At 42.8% G+C, this 18,708-nt stretch overlaps 1 protein-coding gene across 3 annotated transcripts in view; it reads left to right on the top strand.

Annotated features, from left to right (window-relative positions):
* STYXL2 (serine/threonine/tyrosine interacting like 2) overlaps positions 1 to 18,708 on the top strand; it is a 59,792-nt gene that overhangs the window by 27,147 nt on the left and 13,937 nt on the right. For all 3 annotated transcript variants that reach the window (XM_059146208.1, XM_059146209.1, XM_059146206.1), the window contains one exon: positions 15,701 to 15,795. In XM_059146208.1, the coding sequence (XP_059002191.1) occupies positions 15,701 to 15,795 (95 nt within the window). The remainder of the gene's footprint in view (positions 1 to 15,700; positions 15,796 to 18,708) is intronic.

Here is an 18,708-nt window from a genome sequence, read left to right as displayed (position 1 = left end):
TATAAAACTCCTTTATTTTTTTTTAAAGGTTTTATTTATTTATTTGACAGACAGAGATCACAGGTAGACAGAGAGGCAGGCAGAGAGCGGGGGGAGGGGAGAAAGCAGGCTCCCTGCCAAGCAGAGAGCCCGATGAGGGGCTCGATCCCAGGATCCTGAGATCATGACCTGAGCCGAAGGCAGAAGCTTAACTTACTGAGCCCCCCAAGCACACCTATAAAACTCCTTTAAAAAGTGAAACATACACCAGCTTAAAAGGACACCTACTCCTATATGATCTAGTCGTTCTGTGCCAGGATATTTCCTCAAGAGACATGGAAGCCTACATCCATACAAAGACTTGTACATGAATGTTCAGAGCAACCTTATCTGTAATAGCCTAGAAACAACCCACATGTCCATCAGCCAGTGAACAGCTAAATACACTGCAATAAATTTATATGCATGAATACTATTCAGCAGAAAAAAAAGGAATGAATTATTGATTCATACAACATAGATGAATCACAATATAACTGTGCTAACTGAAAGCAGTCAGACAAAAAAGAATACATACTAAATGATTCAATTTATATAAAATTCCAGAAAATGCAGATGATTCTGTATGGGGACAGAAAGCAGATCAGTGGTTGCTGGGAAGAGTAATAGGGCTCAGAGATGGTCGAGGGGAGCTTACCAAGGGGCGTGAGGGAACGTTGGAGGCTCATAGATAGGTTCACAGCCTTGAATGTGCTGATGGTTTCACAGTTGTATACGTTTGTCAAATGTTAACTGCTCTGTACACTTTAAATATGTGCCATTTGCATAGCAATTATCCCTCAGAAAGCTGTGGGTTTTTTTTGAGAGCTTTGAAGGGGAAGTAAAACTCTTCTAAAAGGTAGCTTAGTGTTGTGGAAAGAACTTAAATGGCATAATCAAGACCAATATCAAAGTCAGGTCTGCTCTCCCCCTTAGTAGCCATGAGAGCTTGTTTAAGTTACTTAATCGTGAAATTGGAATCCAGTTCACCCAGTGGTACAAATTAAATAATATAACATATGTTGTTTATAATATATGATCTCTGATATATAACATATAGTTATAACATGTATATAAGGGCAAATTAGGTAGTGAGAAATGGTGGTTCTCTTTTCCTTCTGGAGGAAGACATCTGCCAGTAACTCAGGATGTCAGCAATTTTTTGTTTAACTAGAGACCCACCCACTCTAGTTAAGATGCCACGTTTCTCTTGTTCTGCTCTAAGCGAATACTGTGTTCTGAGCGACTCATCGTCACCACTGCTGTTGGTCTCCAGCCTGAACAGTTCCCCGTGTGCTTAATTTGTGCCTGGAATCCCATCCTTCTTGTTTCATCTCTTCAGTTAAAGGCCTGAGCATTTGTGAAATTAAATAGAGCCTGAGTCAGCAAATACCCCACCGGGGACTGTCAGTCCTGGTTTCCTAAGGCTGCTGTAACAAATCCCCACAGAGTTGTTTAAAACAACACAGATACATTCTCTCAGAGTTTTAGAGACCAGAAGTCTGAAATCAAAGTGTTGGTAGGGCCACCCTCCCTCTGAAGATTTTAGGAGGGCTTCCTTGCCTCTCCCAACTTTCCGGCAGCTCTGGGAGTTCCTTGACTGTGGCTGTGTACCTCCAACCTCTGTCTCCATCTTCATATGTCTTCTCTTCTTTCTCTCTCCTCTGTGTATCCTTCTTAAGGACATTTGCCATTGATCTTAGGGCCCATCCAAATACAGGATGATCTCATCTCGAGATCCCTTTTCCAAGTAAAATTGCATGCACAGGTTCTGGGAGACATATGTTTTTGGGGTACCACCATTCAACCTACTAGAGCCCCAGATCCAGCCCCTGGGAGACATACGTACTCTCTCTGGTACAACCAGGATGGGACCTTGCTGAGTCTAACCTGTGCCGTGGAGAGCCGCTGCCAATCAACCAGAGCTAGTTCATGGATGCAGTCTGCTTGCAGGCCTGGCAGGTGTCTTAACATTTCCAAACTCATCAGTAAATTGAATCCTGGGGTGAACTGACAACCTGGGAAGGGGGAAGAGACAGTGGTTAGAGGTGTCAGATCTTCATTTCTGCCTGACTTAAGCACTGACCTCAAATGCTTTAAATTCAAACCCAGGTCTGTGAATGATTCTCTCTGGAAGAAATCCGTCTTGTCTCCAAGAGAGACAAATTTCCCCAGGTAATTTATGAGTTAATGCTAAAATTTAAAAACTCCTGTCCTGTGGGGCAACTAGGTGGGGCTTTGCCTTTATCAGTAATCTCCATCAGACCTCTCCACTGCTCCAAAGGAGGAAAATCCTAAGAAATCAGGGTGCTTGTGCTGTGAACCATGTTCAAGTCTGGCCTTCCCCTCCCTTACCAGGAGACCACAGCTCCCCAAGCTCTCTCTTGCAGGTGATCTGTAGCCCACCTCTGCCTCTCCTTTTCCTCCTTAGCTATGACCAATTTTCATTTCCTTTCCAAATGAAGGATCGGACTTCTTCATCCTTCTCTGGTTCTGATTTGGAAAATGTTTTTCTGTTTTCCTTTATTTATTCTCTTCTTCTTCTTCTTCTTTTCGTTTTCTTTTTAAATTAACAAATAATGTATTATTTGCTCCAGGGCTGCAGGTTTCTGAATCATCAGCCTTACACAATTCATAGCATTCACCATAGCATGTACCCTCCCCAATGTCCATAACCCAGCCACCCTATCCCTAGCCCCCCATCCCCCTGCAACCCACAGTTTGTTTCCTGAGATTGAGTCTCTTATGGTTTATCTCCTCCCCAGTTCCATCTTGTTTCATTTTTTCCCTTCCTATCCCACACGACCCACAGTCCTGCCTCTCAAATTCCTCATATCAGAGAGATCATATGGTAATTATCTTTCTCTGATTGGCTTATTTCACTCAGCATAATACCCTCTAGTTCCATCCACATTGTTGCAAATGGCAGAATTTCATTTTTGAGGGCTGAATAGTATTCATATATATATATATATATATATATATTACATCTTCCTTATTCATTTATCTGTTGATGGACATCTAAGTTCTATCCATAATTTGCCTATTGTGAACATTGCTGCTATAAACATTCAGGTGCACATGTCCCTTCACATCACTACATTTGTATCTTTAGGGTAAAGACCCAGTATTGCAATTGCTGGGTCGTAGGGTAGCTCTATTTTCAACTTTTTGAGGAACCTCCTTACTGGTTTCCAGAGTGGCAGCACCAGCTTGCATTCCCACTAGCAGTGTAGGAGGGTTCCCCTTTCTCCACATCCTCACCAACATCTTTTCTCTCCTGACTGGTTAATGTTAGCCATTCTGACTGGTGTGAGGTGGTATCTGACTGTGGTTTTGATTTGTATTACTCTGATGTTGAGTGATGTGGAGCACTTTTTCATATGTCTGTTGGCCATTTGGATGTCTTCTTTGCCAAAATGTATGTTCAGGGCTTTTGCCATTTCTTGATTGGACTATTTGTTCTTTGGGTGTTGAGTTTGATAAGTTCATTATAGATTTTGGATACTAGCTGTTTATCTGATATGTCATTTGCAGATATCTTCTCCCATTGTCAGTTGTCTTTTGGTTTTGTTGACTGTTTTCTTTACTGTGCAAAAGCTTTTGATCTTGATGAAGTTCATTTAAATAAATAATTCATTTATGCCCTTGCTTCTCTTGCCTTTGGCAAGGTTTCTAGGAAGAAATTACTGCAGATGAGGTCAAAGAAATTGCTACCTATGTTCTCCTCAAGGATTTCTATGGATTCCTGTCTCACTTTGAGGTCTATTTTTGTGTATGTGTAAGGAAATGGTCCAGTTTCATTCTTCTGCATGTGGCTGTCCAATTCTCCCAACACCATTTGTTGAAGAGACTGTCTTTTTTCCATTGGACATTCTTTCCTGCTTTGTCAAAAATTAGTTGACCATAGAGTTGAGCTTCCATTTCTGGGCTCTCTATTCTGTTTCATTGATCTATGTGTCTGTTTTTGTGCCAGTACCATGCTGTCTTCATGATTACAGCTTTGTAATAGAGCTTGAAGTCTGGAATTGTGATGCCACCAGCTTTGGTTTTCTTTTTCAACATTCCTCTGCATATCCGCAATCTTTTCTGGTTCTGTATAAATTTTAGGATTATTTGTTCCATTTATTTGCAAAAAAAATGATGGTATTTTGATAGGGATTGCGTTAAGTGTGTAGATTGCTCTAAGTAGCATAGACATTTTCACAATATTTGTTCTTCCAATACATGAGCATGGAATGTTTCTCCATTTCTTTGTGTCTTCCCTAATTTCTTTCATAAGCACTTCATAGTTTTCTGAGTATAGATTCTTTACCTCTTTGGCTAGGTTTATTCCTAGGTATCTTGTGCTTTTGGATTCAGTTGTAAATGGGGTTGCCTCCTTAATTTCTTTCTTCTGTCTTTTTCTTAGTGTATAGAAATGCAACTGATTTCTGTGCACTGATTTTGTATGCTGACGCTTTTCTGAATTCTTGTATGAGTTCTAGCAGTTTTGGAGTGGAGTCTTTTGGGTTTTCCACATAAAGCATCATATCATCTGCAGAGTGAGAGTTTGACTTCTTGTTGATTTGGATGCCTTTAATTTTTTTCATTGTCTAATTACTGAGGCTAGGACTTCTTGTACTATGTTGAATAGCAGTGGCAATAGTGGACAGCCCTGCCATGTTTCTGACCTTAGGGGAAAAGTTCTCAGTTTTTCCTCATTGAGAATGATATTTGCTGTGGGTTATTCATAGATGGCTTTGATGATATTGAGGTATGTATTCTCCATCCCTACACTTTGAAGAGTTTTGTTCAAGAAAAGATGCTGTACTTTGTCAAATGCTCTTTCAGTATCTACTGAAGGTATCATATGGTTCTTGTTCTTTCTGTTACTAATGTATTGTATCACATTGATTGATTTATGGATGTTGAACCAACCTTGCAGCCCAGGAATACATCCTGCTTGGTCATGGTGAATAATCTTTTTAATAGACTGTTGGATCCTATTGGCTAGTATTCTGGTGAGAAGTTTTACATCTGTGTTCATCAAGAATATTGGTCTGTAATTCTCCTTTTTGATGGGTCTTGGTCTGGTTTTGGGATCAAGATAATGCTGGCCTCATAAAATGAGTTTGGAAGTTCTCCTTCCATTTCTATTTTTTGGAACAGTGTCAGGAGACTAGGTATTAATTCTTCTTTAAATGTTTGGTAGAATTCCCCTGGGAAACCATCTGGCCCTGAGCTCTTGTTTGGGAGATTTTTAATGACTGCTTCAATCTCCTTACTGATTATGGGTCTGTTCAGGTTTTCTATTTCTTCCTGGTTCAGTTTTGGTAGTTTCCAGGAATGCATCCATTTCTTCCGGATTGTCAAATTTGCTGGCGTATAGTTGCTCATAATATGTTCTTATAACTGTTTTTATTTCTTTGGTGTTGGTTGTGATCTCACCGCTTTCATTCATGATTTTATTAATTTAATTAATCAATTAATTAATTAAATTAATTAATTGAATTGGCTCCCCCTCCCTCTCTTTTTTTGATTAGTCTGGCCAGGAGTTTATCAATCCTATTAATTCTTTCAAAGAACCAGCTCCTGATTTTGTTGATTTGTTCTGCTGTTCTTTTAGTTTCTATTTCACTGATTTCTGCTCTCATCTTTATGATTTCTCTTCTCCTGCTGGTTTTAGGCTTTCTTTGCTGTTCTCTCTCTAGCTCCTTTAGGTATAGGGTTAGGTTGTGTACTTGAGACCTTTCTTTTTTCTTGTATTGCTATTTACTTTCCTCTCAGGACCACCTTTGCTGTGTCCCAAAGATTTTGAACAGTTGTGTTTTCATTTTCATTTGTTTCCATGAATTTTTGTAATTCTTCTTTAATTTCCTGGTTGACCCATTCCTTAGTAGGATGCTCTTCAGCCTCCATGTATTTGAGATCTTTCCAACTTTCCTCTTGTGGTTGGGTTCTAGTTTCAAAGCATTATGGTCTGAAAATATGCAAGGAATGATCCCAGTCTTTAGGTACCAGTGGAGACCTGATTTGTGACCCAGGATGTGATCTATTCTGGACAATGTTCCATGTACACTAGAAAAGAATGTGTATTCTGTTGCTTTGGGATGGGATGTTCTGAATACACTTGTGATGTCCATTTGGTCCAGTGCATCCTTTTAAGCCTTTGTTTCCTTGTTGATCTTTTGCTGAGATGATCTATCCATTTTGTGGGGGGGGGGGGGGTGTCAAAGTCCCCTACTATTTTTTGTATTTTTTGTTGATGTGTTTCTTGGATTTTGTTATTAATTGGTTTATATAATTGGCTGCTCCCATGTTAGGGGCATAGGTATTTTAAATTGTTAGATCTTCTTGTTGGACAGACCCTTTGAGTATGATATAGTGTCCTTTCTCATCTCTTATTATAGTCTGGCTTAAAATCTAATTGATCTGATATAAGGATTGCCACCCCAGCTTTCTTTTGACGTCCATTAGCATGGTAAATGGTTTTCCACCCCTTCACTTTCAATCTGGAGGTGTTTTAGGTTCTTCAATGAGCTTCTTACAGACAGCATATTGATGGGTCATGTTTTTTTATCCATTCTGATACCCTGTGTCTCTCGATTAGGGCATTTAGTCCATTTACATTCAGGGTAACTATTGAAAGATATGGATTTAGTGCCATTGTATTGCCTGTAAGGTGACTGTTATTGTATATTGTCTCTCTTCCATTCTGGTCTGTTGCTTTTGGGCTCTCTCTTTGCTCAGAAGATCCCTTCCAATATTTCCTGTGCAGCTGGTCTAGTGTTTGCAAATTCTTTTAGCTTTTGCTTGTCTTGGAAGCTTTTTATCTCTCCTTCTATTTTCAACGAGAGCCTAGCTGGATATAGTATTGTTGACTGCATATTTTTCTTATTTAGTGCTCTGAATATATCATGCCAGTCCTTTCTGGTCTGCCAGGTCTCTGTGGGTAGGTCTGCTGCCAATCTAATATTCTACCATTGTATGTTACAGACCTCTTGTCCTGAGCTGCTTTCAGAGTTTTCTGTTTGTCACCGAGACTTGTAAGTTTTACTATTAGATGACTGGGTATGGATCTATTTTTATTGATTTTGAGGGGGGTTCTCTGTGTCTCCTGGATTTTATGCTGTTCCCTTTGCCAAACTAGGGGAATTCTCTGCTATAACTTGCTCCAATATGCCTTCTGCCCCCCAGTCTTTCTTCTTCTGGGAGCCCAATTATTTTAATACTGTTTCATCTCACAGTATCACTTATCTCTTGAATTCTCTTCTTGTGGTCCAGTAGTTGTTTGTCTCTCTTTTTCTCAACTTCTTTATTCTCGATCATTTGGTCTTCTATATCACTCATTCTCTCTTCTGCCTCATTTATCGTAGCAGTAAGAGCCTCCAATTTTAATTGTACCTCATTGATAACTTTTTAAATTTCATCTTGTTTAGATTTTAGTTCGTTTATTTCTCCAGAAAGGGTTTCTCTAGTATCTTCCAGGCCTTTTTTGAGTCCAGCTAGTACATTGGTAATCATCACTCTGAACTCTGTTTCTGAAATTTTACTAATGTACTGCCTCTTGTTCTTTTTTTTGAAGTGAGTTTTTCCACCTTGTCATTTTATCCAGATTGACTAGATGAATGAGAGAACAAAATACTAAAAGGGTAGCAATGACCCCAGAAAAATATACACTAACCAAATCAGAAGAGACACAAAACCTGGGGGAGAAGAAAGGAGGGGAAAAAAAATAATTGGACTGGTGAATAGAACATAGCCACAGACTTGATTTTGGGTGTATATTGGTCTGTTAGAAGAGACTGCCTCCCAAAATTTTAAAAAAGAAAAACTTACATATATGCAAAATTAGGGTAAACACGAAGGGATGGAATATGACTGTAAAGTTGAAAATTTTAAAAAGATTCTAAGAAAGGAATTGATATGATAAGAAGTTGGTTGAAAAAAGAAAAAAAGAAGGAAAGAATGTGATCAGGATGGAGACTAGAACAAAGCCATTCTCCAGATTTAGGGTATATTTGATCTATTAGAAGAAACTGTAGCCTAAAATTTTAAAGAAAGAAAAACCTGTATGTATACAAAAAATAAGCTTAAATACAATGAAGGGATACTTATGACTATAAAAATCAAAATTTTAAAAGATTTTTTAAAATGTATTCATAAGGTAAAGTAGTTAAAAATGTTAAAATAGTAAGGAGGAAAAGTTTTTAAAAAATAGAATAAGAAAAAAATAAAATTTTAAAATATTTAACTTTGAGTGACTAAAGAATCTTGGGGGAAAAAAGCCATAAATTCTATGTGCTGTATTCCCCCTAGCTCTGAATTAGTTGGTGAACTTGGTCTTGGCTGGATGTTCTTCCTGATCTGGGGGTGCGGGGGGCCTGTTGCTGTGATTCTCAAATGTCTTTGTGAGAGGTGGAAATCCACCACCCTCGCCAGGGGCCGGGCTAAGCAATCTGCTCCGGTTTGCGCTCAGAGCTTTTGTTCCCTGAGCACATTCTGTACTGCCTTGGAGGACGGGAATGAAGATGGCGGCCGCCCAGTCTCCGACTGGGGGAGCTGAGAGCTCGGCGCCCCACTCCTGGGTGTGCCTTTAGGAAAACGCCATCAGTCCCTCTCGTCTCCCTGGTCTCCATCGTGCTCTGAGCTCACCCGGCCTGTGACCGAGCATTTCTGTCTCTGGCGCGTGCCCCATTTGGAGTCTCCAAACCCAGCAGATTCCTGTCCTGTGCTCCTGTGCCACTCCTCCCAGAGGAGGAAGGTGAGTCTCCCCAGACCTGCCACTTGTGGGGTCCCTGCTTGAGGAGCAGTGGCCCGACTGTGCCTCAGATATCAATTTAAGGTAACCCCGAGCTGAGAGCCTACTCTCCCTGCTCAATACCTGGGAGCTCTGCCACACTCAGGCACCCCCGGTCTTTTTGTGACCTCACGGGTCCTGAGACCACACTGTCCCTGTGCCCTCACTGGGACACCCCTGCTTAACCTCTGGAGTGACATCCCTCACTGGAGCAGACTTCTAAAAGTTCTGATTTTGCTCTGCTGCTCTCTCACTTGCCAGGAGCCAGCCCTCCCCCCACGGTCTATCTTCCCGTATATCGCCTCGGATTCACTTCTCTGCATGTCCGACCTTCCAGAAAGTGGTCGATTTCTCTTCATAGAATTGTTGCTGTTCTTCTCTTCGATCTCTTGTTGAGTTTGTAGGTGCTCAGAATGGTTTGCTAACCACCTAGCCGAACTCCTGGGACCCCACGATATTTAGGTCTCCTGCTCCTTTGCCATCTTGTTCCTCCACCCTGTTTTCCTTTCTTTCTTTCCAAGTTAAAATGCATTTCTTGCTTTGGCTTTTTGGATCTGAAATTGTTAAGCCTTTACAGTTTCTAGAACTCCTTGATTATCTGCTCAGGCCATCTCTTGTGACAGAATTTCCCTAGCCCCCTTTGGTGAAGTTCCTTAACTATGTTGTGATTTCCCTACAGGGAGGTCTCCATGGCTGGTAACAGCAGGTGGGACTGACATGAGGGCATGAAGTGTCAGGTCTGTGTGTCCTTGGGAAACGGCTACTCCTAGCTACCTTTTCTCTTTTCTATTTCTTTTTCCATGAAGATTTTCACAGCTTTCACAAAGCCTGACAGAAGCAGTTTGCTATAAATCAATTTGCTTTCATTGCTGACTTCCTCTCCTTCTTTGGAACCTGAACTTTGCTTGTGCGGTCACTTTCTCTGGAGTAAATGTACACTTAGAAGAAACTCAGAAATCCGTTCCTTTTTTGCAAAAGCCAAATCAAGATAGACACCCCCTCCTGGGCCGCTGCGTCCATTGCATTTCCAAGGGTCTCCTTGAAATGAACTGATCCGCTGGCAGGGGGTCTGGGTTGAAGGACCTGTTCTGTGCCTTGACAACCTGACAATTGGATTAAAGCAGTGGATTTCAAACTTTGGTGACTGTTATCCAGGGTAAGACATGCCATTTGCAGCTCCACTCAGAACATACATTCAGGTCGGTATTAATAAAAAAATAGGTTTCACGAAATTATATTTATCTTAAAATGGCTAGTACTAGTCTACTCTCTTTTTCTCTTTTCCTCTTTCTTTCCTTCTCCTCCCCTCCCCTCTCTCCTCTACCCTCCGCCCAGCCATCCACCCTCCCTCCCTTCCTTCCTTCCTTCCTTTTGCAGATGCCAGGCAGGACACATTGAATTGATTTTATGATACACTAATGGGTCACAGTCTGCAATTTTGAAAAACACAGGTTTAGAGAAAATGGCACCAGTCTCCTGCTCTTGGTTAGGAAGTCCATCAAACTCTGCTTTATTGTTTCTCTTTCAAATCACCCTCAAGGCTTTTTAGCTGCTGCTTTGTGAACCTGTGATGAGGGGTATATCGATCCTAGATTCTCTCCTACCCTGCCCATCTTTTTGAGCAGCCAGCCCTCGCTGCTTTCCAATCAGGGTGTGAGTGTCATTTCACTCTGTCTCAGGTCTGCGGTAGAGGCACAGATGTGGTCATAAATCAAAACCTCCAGAGCCACTGTCTCACTGACCTTGCAAATATAAACAGGGCCGGTGGTTCAGGGTCTCCCTTTCCTTCCTCTTTTCTTTCCCTGCGGGCCTGCTTCTCCATGGAAAACAAAGGAGCCGCTTCTCTATGCCTCAACTTTGTTCTCCACTGGGTCCTTTTGGGGTCCTACCCCCACACTTGACTTAGTAAACTGTATCCGTGGCAAATAGATTTAGAACTGTTAGGTTTGCGTGTCCTTTCCGCTTAGCAGGTGACTCATAATTTACATCCTAGACTCAACAGGATGTAACGCTGAGCTCAGTTTACTGTTGTTCACATGTTTGCCTGAGCAGCCAAGAAGAGACATGCCATGGGGCTGGAGAGAAGCTGTTCTTCACACCCTCTCTTCTCAATCATAAAACCGCCTGCTTCTGGGAAGTGTACTGGATAGAGTCTTCCAGAGTCTCCTCTGGACGGACTCCTTAGCTGAAGTTCCATCTTGACTCCCCACAAGAAGGAAGGATGTTTCTGTGTCATTTCTATTTTCAGGTTTTAATTTCAAATCCTCCCTATCAAACTCATAGCCTCAGAGTTCAGGTACATTTAGGACAGATTCTCAGTTCCCTGTGTTTGTCACGTGAAACCAAATCCATACAATCTAAAGTCAGTGCTGTTGAGGAAAATTGGCCTGATCACGGGCTTGCCGATCCTTCCAGGCGGGAATCTAGGTGAGACAGCCGGGTGGGTTCCTTCCGAGGCTTTCTGCATGCCTGACCAGTGAGGGCTCCTCCTTTGTCCCTCTTCAGGTCATGCCCATTGTGTGGAATACTGACTACAGATGTGAGAAAGCCTCAGAGCCATGGAGGCCTGCAGAGAAACAGAAAACTGACCTGTAGGAGAGATGAGGGCATGTGCCAGGAGCGAGCCCCTCTCGGCCCAACACACCGCAAGGGTTTCTGCCAATTCCCTGGTCAGGATTTTGCTTTGATTCCACCCCCCCAACTCATTTTACATAATACCGATCCTTAATTAAAAAATGATTATTTATACTAATAATAGTATGAATTAAAAAGTAATAGTATAAATAATATTAATTGTTTATAAATAAGAGTAAAACTTCCTTAACAAATACTGTTTACTCACAAGGATATCACTCACATTTATGTAACAGTTGAGGTTCCAGCTCTAGTTCTGTGAGACGTTGCTGGTTTCACATAGACTGCCCTGAAAGCTGGGCCCAGCTGCCCGCAGGTTGACTGGGTTTGCTCTCCTACCGGTGTTACTTTGTTGTTATTTCCCAACTGCAACAAATCTGGGTCGTTCGCTGCTATTTATTAGGTTCTGTATCACTATTAGGGAGAAGGGCGCCTTAGCATATGCTCAAGTCTCACTTCCGAGCCCTTGGAATAGCACCGTGCCTGTTAAACTGTTGCAACTTAACAAATTTACCCCCAGACCTAATGGATTAAGGCAATGATTTTATTTTGCTCCCTTCGTTGTGGATTAGGAATTTGGACAGGAGTCCACTGGGCAGCTTGTATGTGTGGTGTCAGCTGGGGCGCTATGACAGGGGGAGGGGCCACGTCTAAGAGACACATCCATGTGGCCATCCATTGGCCGGGAGCTCAGCAGGAGCAGTTGACGTGGCTTTGTCAGCTCGGTGGTCCTGAGGTAGTAGGACTTCTTAGAGGAAGCTCAGGGCTTCCGATGAGAGAGACACGAGAGCCAGACTGAGGCTCAGACTGCCACAGTGTCACCTTTACCGTATTCTGTTGGTGAAAACAGTCACAGATCCGCCAGATTCAAGGCAAGTGTGAAGAGTGTTCCAGATCTGGGGCCACCTTTAATCTACCCTAAGAAAAAATTACTAACAGATCTACCCTAAGAAAAAATTACTAACAACACCGGCCTCCGAGATTGTGTCCAATTTGGCCTCACAAGGGCAGAGAGTGAGCATGAACAGTTAGAGCATGGTTTCGCTTCTGGGCTTGCTATGGTATCCAGTGAAATAATGAGCAAGTAGCAGATACTTGATAAATACCTGTTGCTAATTGTTGAAGCTGCTGTATCAGCTATGAGGCAGACCCATACTGGGGACCAGTTTAGTCCATCAGCAAATCAGAAAATCCCTATTAAGCATTTACTGTGTGCCAGACATTGTACCAGGTGCTGGGAACATAACAGTCTTCAAAGTACCAGGCATGGTCCCTGCCTCATAGAGGGTATGGTTAAGTAGAGGAGATGGGTATTTATCAAATGATTTCATAAATAAAAGTAAAATTGCATCTGCTAGAAGCACCATAAAGGAAAGGCGTCTGTTGCAACGAGAGGCAGAGATGAGAGAGAAGAGAAGACTGAACTGAGATCTCAGAGATAGACAGAGCAGGAGTTAGGGGGCATCTAGGCAGTGGAAGTAGGCTTCTGCAAAGCCCCAGTGCACAAGGAAGCTTGGTGAGGATGGGAAGCCTTTCTAGCTTCCTAGAAAGGCGTGAACCGGAGGGCAGGCAGTGTAAGCTGAGGCTGGAAAGGAGAAGGACAGAGGCAGCAGGACCTGGAGACCATTTGGTTAGCTCCCCAGGGTGATATTGGACATATCACCTTTGCCCAGTACCTGGCATATTCCAATCATTTACCCATCCATCTGTCTGTTCATCCATCTACCTGTCTGTCCACCCACCATCCATTCAGTCTGATCTCAGTCTGCCTGATCACCTTCCATGGGCTGGTGATACGGGGGTAAATAAATTAACCTAATGTGTGCCTCTGCAGAGCCCATGCCCACCCCCACCGGGTGTTCCACTCTTTACTACCTTTGCCAAATAATGAGACCTCTGTGGTTCCATGCAAGGATAATATCCCACTGACTTCGCCCTTAATTCACCCCCGCCCCCACCATCATACTTAACTTAAGAATGCATCTTCTTGAGTACTTGGAGTACTAGAGGAGTACTCCACGCTTGAATGGGAATCCAACACAACTGCTCTTGGAAATCCCTCAGGAATACCAACAATAATTCTACACTGTGCTGTCCCTTATGGTGCACTGGTAAGTCTAGCAACATTCTGAGTAGAGTCATAGGCTACTCCTTTCTTTTGGCTAAGGTATTTCTTTCTCCATAGTCTTATTAGCCCTAAGCACGCCTGTCTCCCAAGGGAGGACGCTCATGTAGATTTCTACCATGAGAAAATTGTTCTGCTAATCAATTCAACTAAACTTATTTTTTTTTTTTTTTTTTTTTTTTTTTTTTTTTTTTTTTTTTTTTTTTTTTTTGTATTATTATACTTGTAATTTTTTACAAATCTTTTATTTTTGCTCAAGTTAGCTCCATTCAGTTCAGCTGGACCCAGCACAACTCAACCCCATCCATCCATGCATCTTTGTATCCACCTGTGCTTTCAACACGTATTTTAGAAGTACTTTTCTGTGTCAAAGTCTATGTTGGGCTTGGGGATCCACCACTCGACTCCACCTCCCCTGTCTAATCTAAATGGTATCTTGTAGTGGAGAGAAGATTGGACTTTGAGCAGGGTTGCCCTGTATTTACCTCCTAGCCCTGCCTCTTGTTTACTGCCTTGGGGAATTTTATTAGCTTGTCTGGGCCACAGTTTGCTCATTTTAAAGCGGGAATAATGATACCTACAGAGTGGGAATTTTGTTAGGATTAAGTTCCTAGAAGGCACTCAAAAATGGTGTCCATTCCATACTCAATGGAAGAAAATAAGCCAACAAACATCATTGGGAAGTTAGATACCACAAACGAAAAGATCCTGTGGCTTTCATAAAGATAAAATAAAGTCAGTTATAAGGATCATGAAACACATGGACTTCAGACATTTAATAGCAAAAAGACAGTAGAACAGGGGTTCCAGTCCTGGGTAAGATGGCAAAAACCCACCACTCTCTCATGGATTGCCTTTGTAAAACCTGAACAGAAGGATAAAGCCACTGTTTAAAGACTCTGAAAAGTAAATAGTAGCAGGCCGATTGAGAAAGACAGAATTCAAAGTTCAACCAAACCAGCAGTGGGAATATTATCTTTTTCCCCTCTAGAATACCCAGTTGTGACTCAAGACAGTGTGACAGCAATGGTAGCAACAGCCTGAGGTGCCTAAAAAATGGAATATTATTCAGTAACAAATTATTGATTCATGCAATATAACAGATGACTTATAGATTCATTTTGCTAACTGAAATAAGCCAGAACCAAAAGACAGTGGTATGACTGAATTTATATAACATTCTGGAAAAAGCCACACTGTAGGGACAGAAAACAGATCAGTGATTGGCAGGGGATGAGGTTCAGGGAGGGGTTGACTATATAAAGGGGTAACACAGGGAGTTTGTATGATGGGAAAATTTTTCTTTAAGCTCTTTGGACTTAAAGGAAAGATTAAGCAAAAAAAGAAAAAATAGACCCAAAGTTCACCCCAATGCCTGGAAAAGAGATGAACCCACAAAGGGCGGGCACCCACCTTGATACTATGGTCCTATCCCTTGTTTCTGCCACAATTCACTATGTTCCTCATATCCCTTTGGACATGTCTGTTGAATTCTTTCTGGAAAATTGCTTGACATTTTCCTAAGTTACTTGATTGCATCCCTGGGCTCAGGCTGAACCTTGGTTTCTTGTGTTCAGAATCAGGACTGTGCATCTGAGCATACCTTCCTGTTTCCCTGTGCCAGCCCATCATTCTTAGCTCATTCTCTCTCAAACAGGGCAAGGATTCAGGGCATGGAGGGAATGGTGGCAGCCCACCAGCCCACCAATCCAGCAGAACCTTAGTGACATAAGTAACATAAGCATGGTTAGGGACATCCTAGAGTACTGACGACAGAGAAAGAGGGACTAGAGGGAAAAAATTATCAACAGCACATCCAAGGGTGGGAACCCAGTAGAGGAAGGAGAATCACATCGGGGTAAGTTCTCCCCAACCACAGTTGTATGCCTTTCCCTCCACAGCCTAGACTACCGTGTCCTTAAACATCAACTCACATTAATGCTAACTCTGGTTTGAAATCGGGTGGCAACTGACCCACAGTGTTCAGCATTCTCAGGTTCTTAAACTTAGGAAGGCTTTCCCTTTATCTCTCATTGTTGTCCACTGTGCCTAAAATCAGGTCCAAGTTTCTTGTCTAAAAAGAATGCCTCCCATTCCGATGCTACCCAGAGTCATCTCACACAGATACCCTCTTCTCTTAGGTACTCGATGGTCTCAGATGCAGAAACAGAAAGCATTTTCATGGAGCCCATTCACCTCTCCTCAGCTGTTGCAGCTAAGCAGATCATCAATGAAGGTAATGCCATCAGAAGGTGGTGGGAGCGGGGAGAGTCCACAGCTCATCTGGGAACCCTTGGAAAGGGCCCTTTGGAAGAGGTCAAGGTGCTTCCCAGGTGCGACCCATCCCATTAAGAGGAATAGATCCAAAGAAGGCAGTTCTGCCGACACAATTCATCATCAACCTTCATGAACCCGAGGTGGAAATTATTAGGTACAAGTGTGAATAATTCTCTTGAGTTAACAGCCCGGAAGGCAGTTCCACTCTGCTCCTGTGGCCTCCCATTCCATTTTTCAGTTCATCTCAGGGATCCTGGGGTGGCTTATTCTGGACACACAGACCTGAAAGCCCAAGAAATGACCAGAAGCACCCAGAGTTCTGCTCAAAGGGATATTTAGATTTAGATCTGCATGTCCACTAGTGTTTGAAGGTGGTTTTCATCTGAATTATGGCAGGGAAAGTTAGAGTGGGGAGAAAGGTTAATATGCACATGGTAAATTTTGGAGCAGAAAGCATGCTATGTATTTCATTCAAGGACAGTTATCCTGATTGGATGGATTTTTCTTAAATCAATTTTGGAACAAAGTTCTTTTCTCCTCCTTTTGCCCTGGAGATCTCTGCTTCTGCTGTGGGCTGAGGTTGGCTATAGCAGTGTTGGTAATGACATGGGCCCTGCTGGAGCTTTGGGCATCACCACTGCTGGTGGCCATGATCCTTTCCCTGGCTTTTAGTGGTGAGAACCACACATGCTGCCCCTTCTCCATGTATCCCAGCTCCCCTTCTCAGTCCCCAGGCCCTTTGGGTTCCCACAGGGTCCCTGAGGATACCTAGATCTCCTGTCCACCTGCTGAGGAGCCAGAAATTCCATTTGCTGCTGCTTGTGGTAGGAGCAGCCTTGGGGGCCCCATCTTCTTGAGGAACTCTCACGTTCTTTTCTATTTTCTTTTACTACGCTGCCTGGGGTCTCGCCTCCCTTGCTCCAAGCCAGGCGCGAGTGGCTTCACCCAGTAGATCTCTCTGAATTGATCCCAGCACCTGACTCTGGAAGTCCTTTTTTCCTCTTGTGTTTTTGGGAAGTTCCCTCACCTGCCAGCCTGCAACATCTCTGCTCTGTGCTTTACTCTCTGGACCCCTCTCCATGCTTGGGTTCCTGATAAGTGAACATCTAGGAGTTGTGAGAAAATCATCTTCTCTCTTTGAAACTTTGCTCTCAAGCCTAGAGAATGATATACATATGTCTATGGGACATTGCACACGTAGATTGAAATCTGAAACAAAGCAATGGCTTTTTTTTTTTTTTTTTTTAAATTCTAGGTTTATCTACTCTCCCCTTGTCTAGGGCATTAAGCCTAAGTTTCCTTTTTCTTAGTGGCTGATTGGTGGTGGGGGAAGAAAAAAATATATGCCAGAGAAAGCAAAATGAATCAAGTGATATTTCAAAACATTGCCCTCCTCACCAGTGATCAGAGGGATAAAAACGTGTTTTGAAGAACTCTTCATTTTCATGGAAGTCTTCATATGCCATGCCTCTGAAAGAGCTTAGAGGGGAGATGTAGAGGCTTTGTTTTCTTCTGAAGAAGCCTTAGGTAGTAGAAATAAATGGGAAGAATTGAGGCAGGGAGGGAGGTAGAGTTGAAGCAGGCCGAGAGTGGGCCGGAGCCCTTGGGAAGGCAGGAATGCCAGTAGGAATGAAGGGCTGGGACATTTGTTTTTAAACTGGAAAGGGAAAAAAATCAAGAAAAAGCCAGCAGTATAAATAGCTGAGGAAGACATTGCTGTATATTTTAATAAGACATCAGGGAATTTTATCTTTTACAGGTAGTAAAGGAGAGACGTCTCAGTTGGGGGGGGGGGGGGCTTTCACGTTTGCTCGGTAAGATCCCAGGAGACCCCCAGGAGAAGACCCAGTGGTAGAGAGAATAGGATCGCTTCATCTATTTTTAAACAAAATAAAGCTCTGGGATTGGAGGGCTTTTTTCTTCTTTCTGCTTTTGAGCCGGAGATCAGAGAACACTTAGAGCTGAGATCTGATGCAGGGATATGGGGGCCCGTCAAGGGGTTCAGAAAAGGGAAAAGAGGGAGAAGAGCTGTAGGGAAATGGAGCACTCGGTCCTGGGTAGAACCCAGAACTCCCAGGACCCGCGGACCTCGAGCAGCCAGCCCGGCTCACAGACACCTGTTCGTCCTGAAGGGCTGGGCCGAGTCTATTTGCCAAACGTGGCTCTGCTCTCCCCTCATCGGGGAGAGACACAGCGCCCGCAGGAGGTTATGGCCAATGCAGGTGACACTCCTTTCTTACTTTCTCCCTTCTCTAGTCAATATTTTTGGCTATTAAGTGGCCCAAAGGTTTTGCCCTCCACTATTCTTATATACCTCTCAGAGAAAGAAATATCTTACTTTCCCCACAAATTTGATCACTGGGAACAAACGTATTAGGAGAAGGAGATAAAGGTTTACTGGAGATATGGGTGAATAGATTTTGAATTCATTTTGGTTTGGTTCGGTTTTTTTAAGATTTTATTTATTTATTTGTCAGAGAGAGAGCGCAAGCAGGGGGAGCAGCAGGCAGAGGGAGAAGCAGGCTCTCTGCTGAGCAAGGACCCTGATGCGGGACTTGATCTCAGGACCCTGGGATCATGACCAGAGCTGAAATTAGACCCTTAACTGAGCCACCCAGGCGTCCCTTGAATTCATTTGGAATCCGATCTTTTCCAAACTGTTGGCAGAAAGGCCAGGAATGCTGTTTGGGGACTATGAGGGGAGTTCATGGCAAACCTTTGCCCCCTGCCAGAAAGTGGGGGGCTGAGACTCACAGGTCCTTACTCCAGTGGGGAGAAGCAGACAATAAATGAAATGAACTAGTAAATTAAATGTGTATGAGAGAGTGACCTGACATAAATGCTGAAAGTTTTTACTTTTCCCAAGTTATCT

This window comes from Mustela lutreola, chromosome 14 (assembly GCF_030435805.1).
Source record: "Mustela lutreola isolate mMusLut2 chromosome 14, mMusLut2.pri, whole genome shotgun sequence".
NCBI lineage: Eukaryota > Metazoa > Chordata > Mammalia > Carnivora > Mustelidae > Mustela > Mustela lutreola.
The sequence above is the reverse complement of the archived record's forward strand: the minus strand, read 5'-3'. Positions and strand labels throughout refer to the sequence as shown.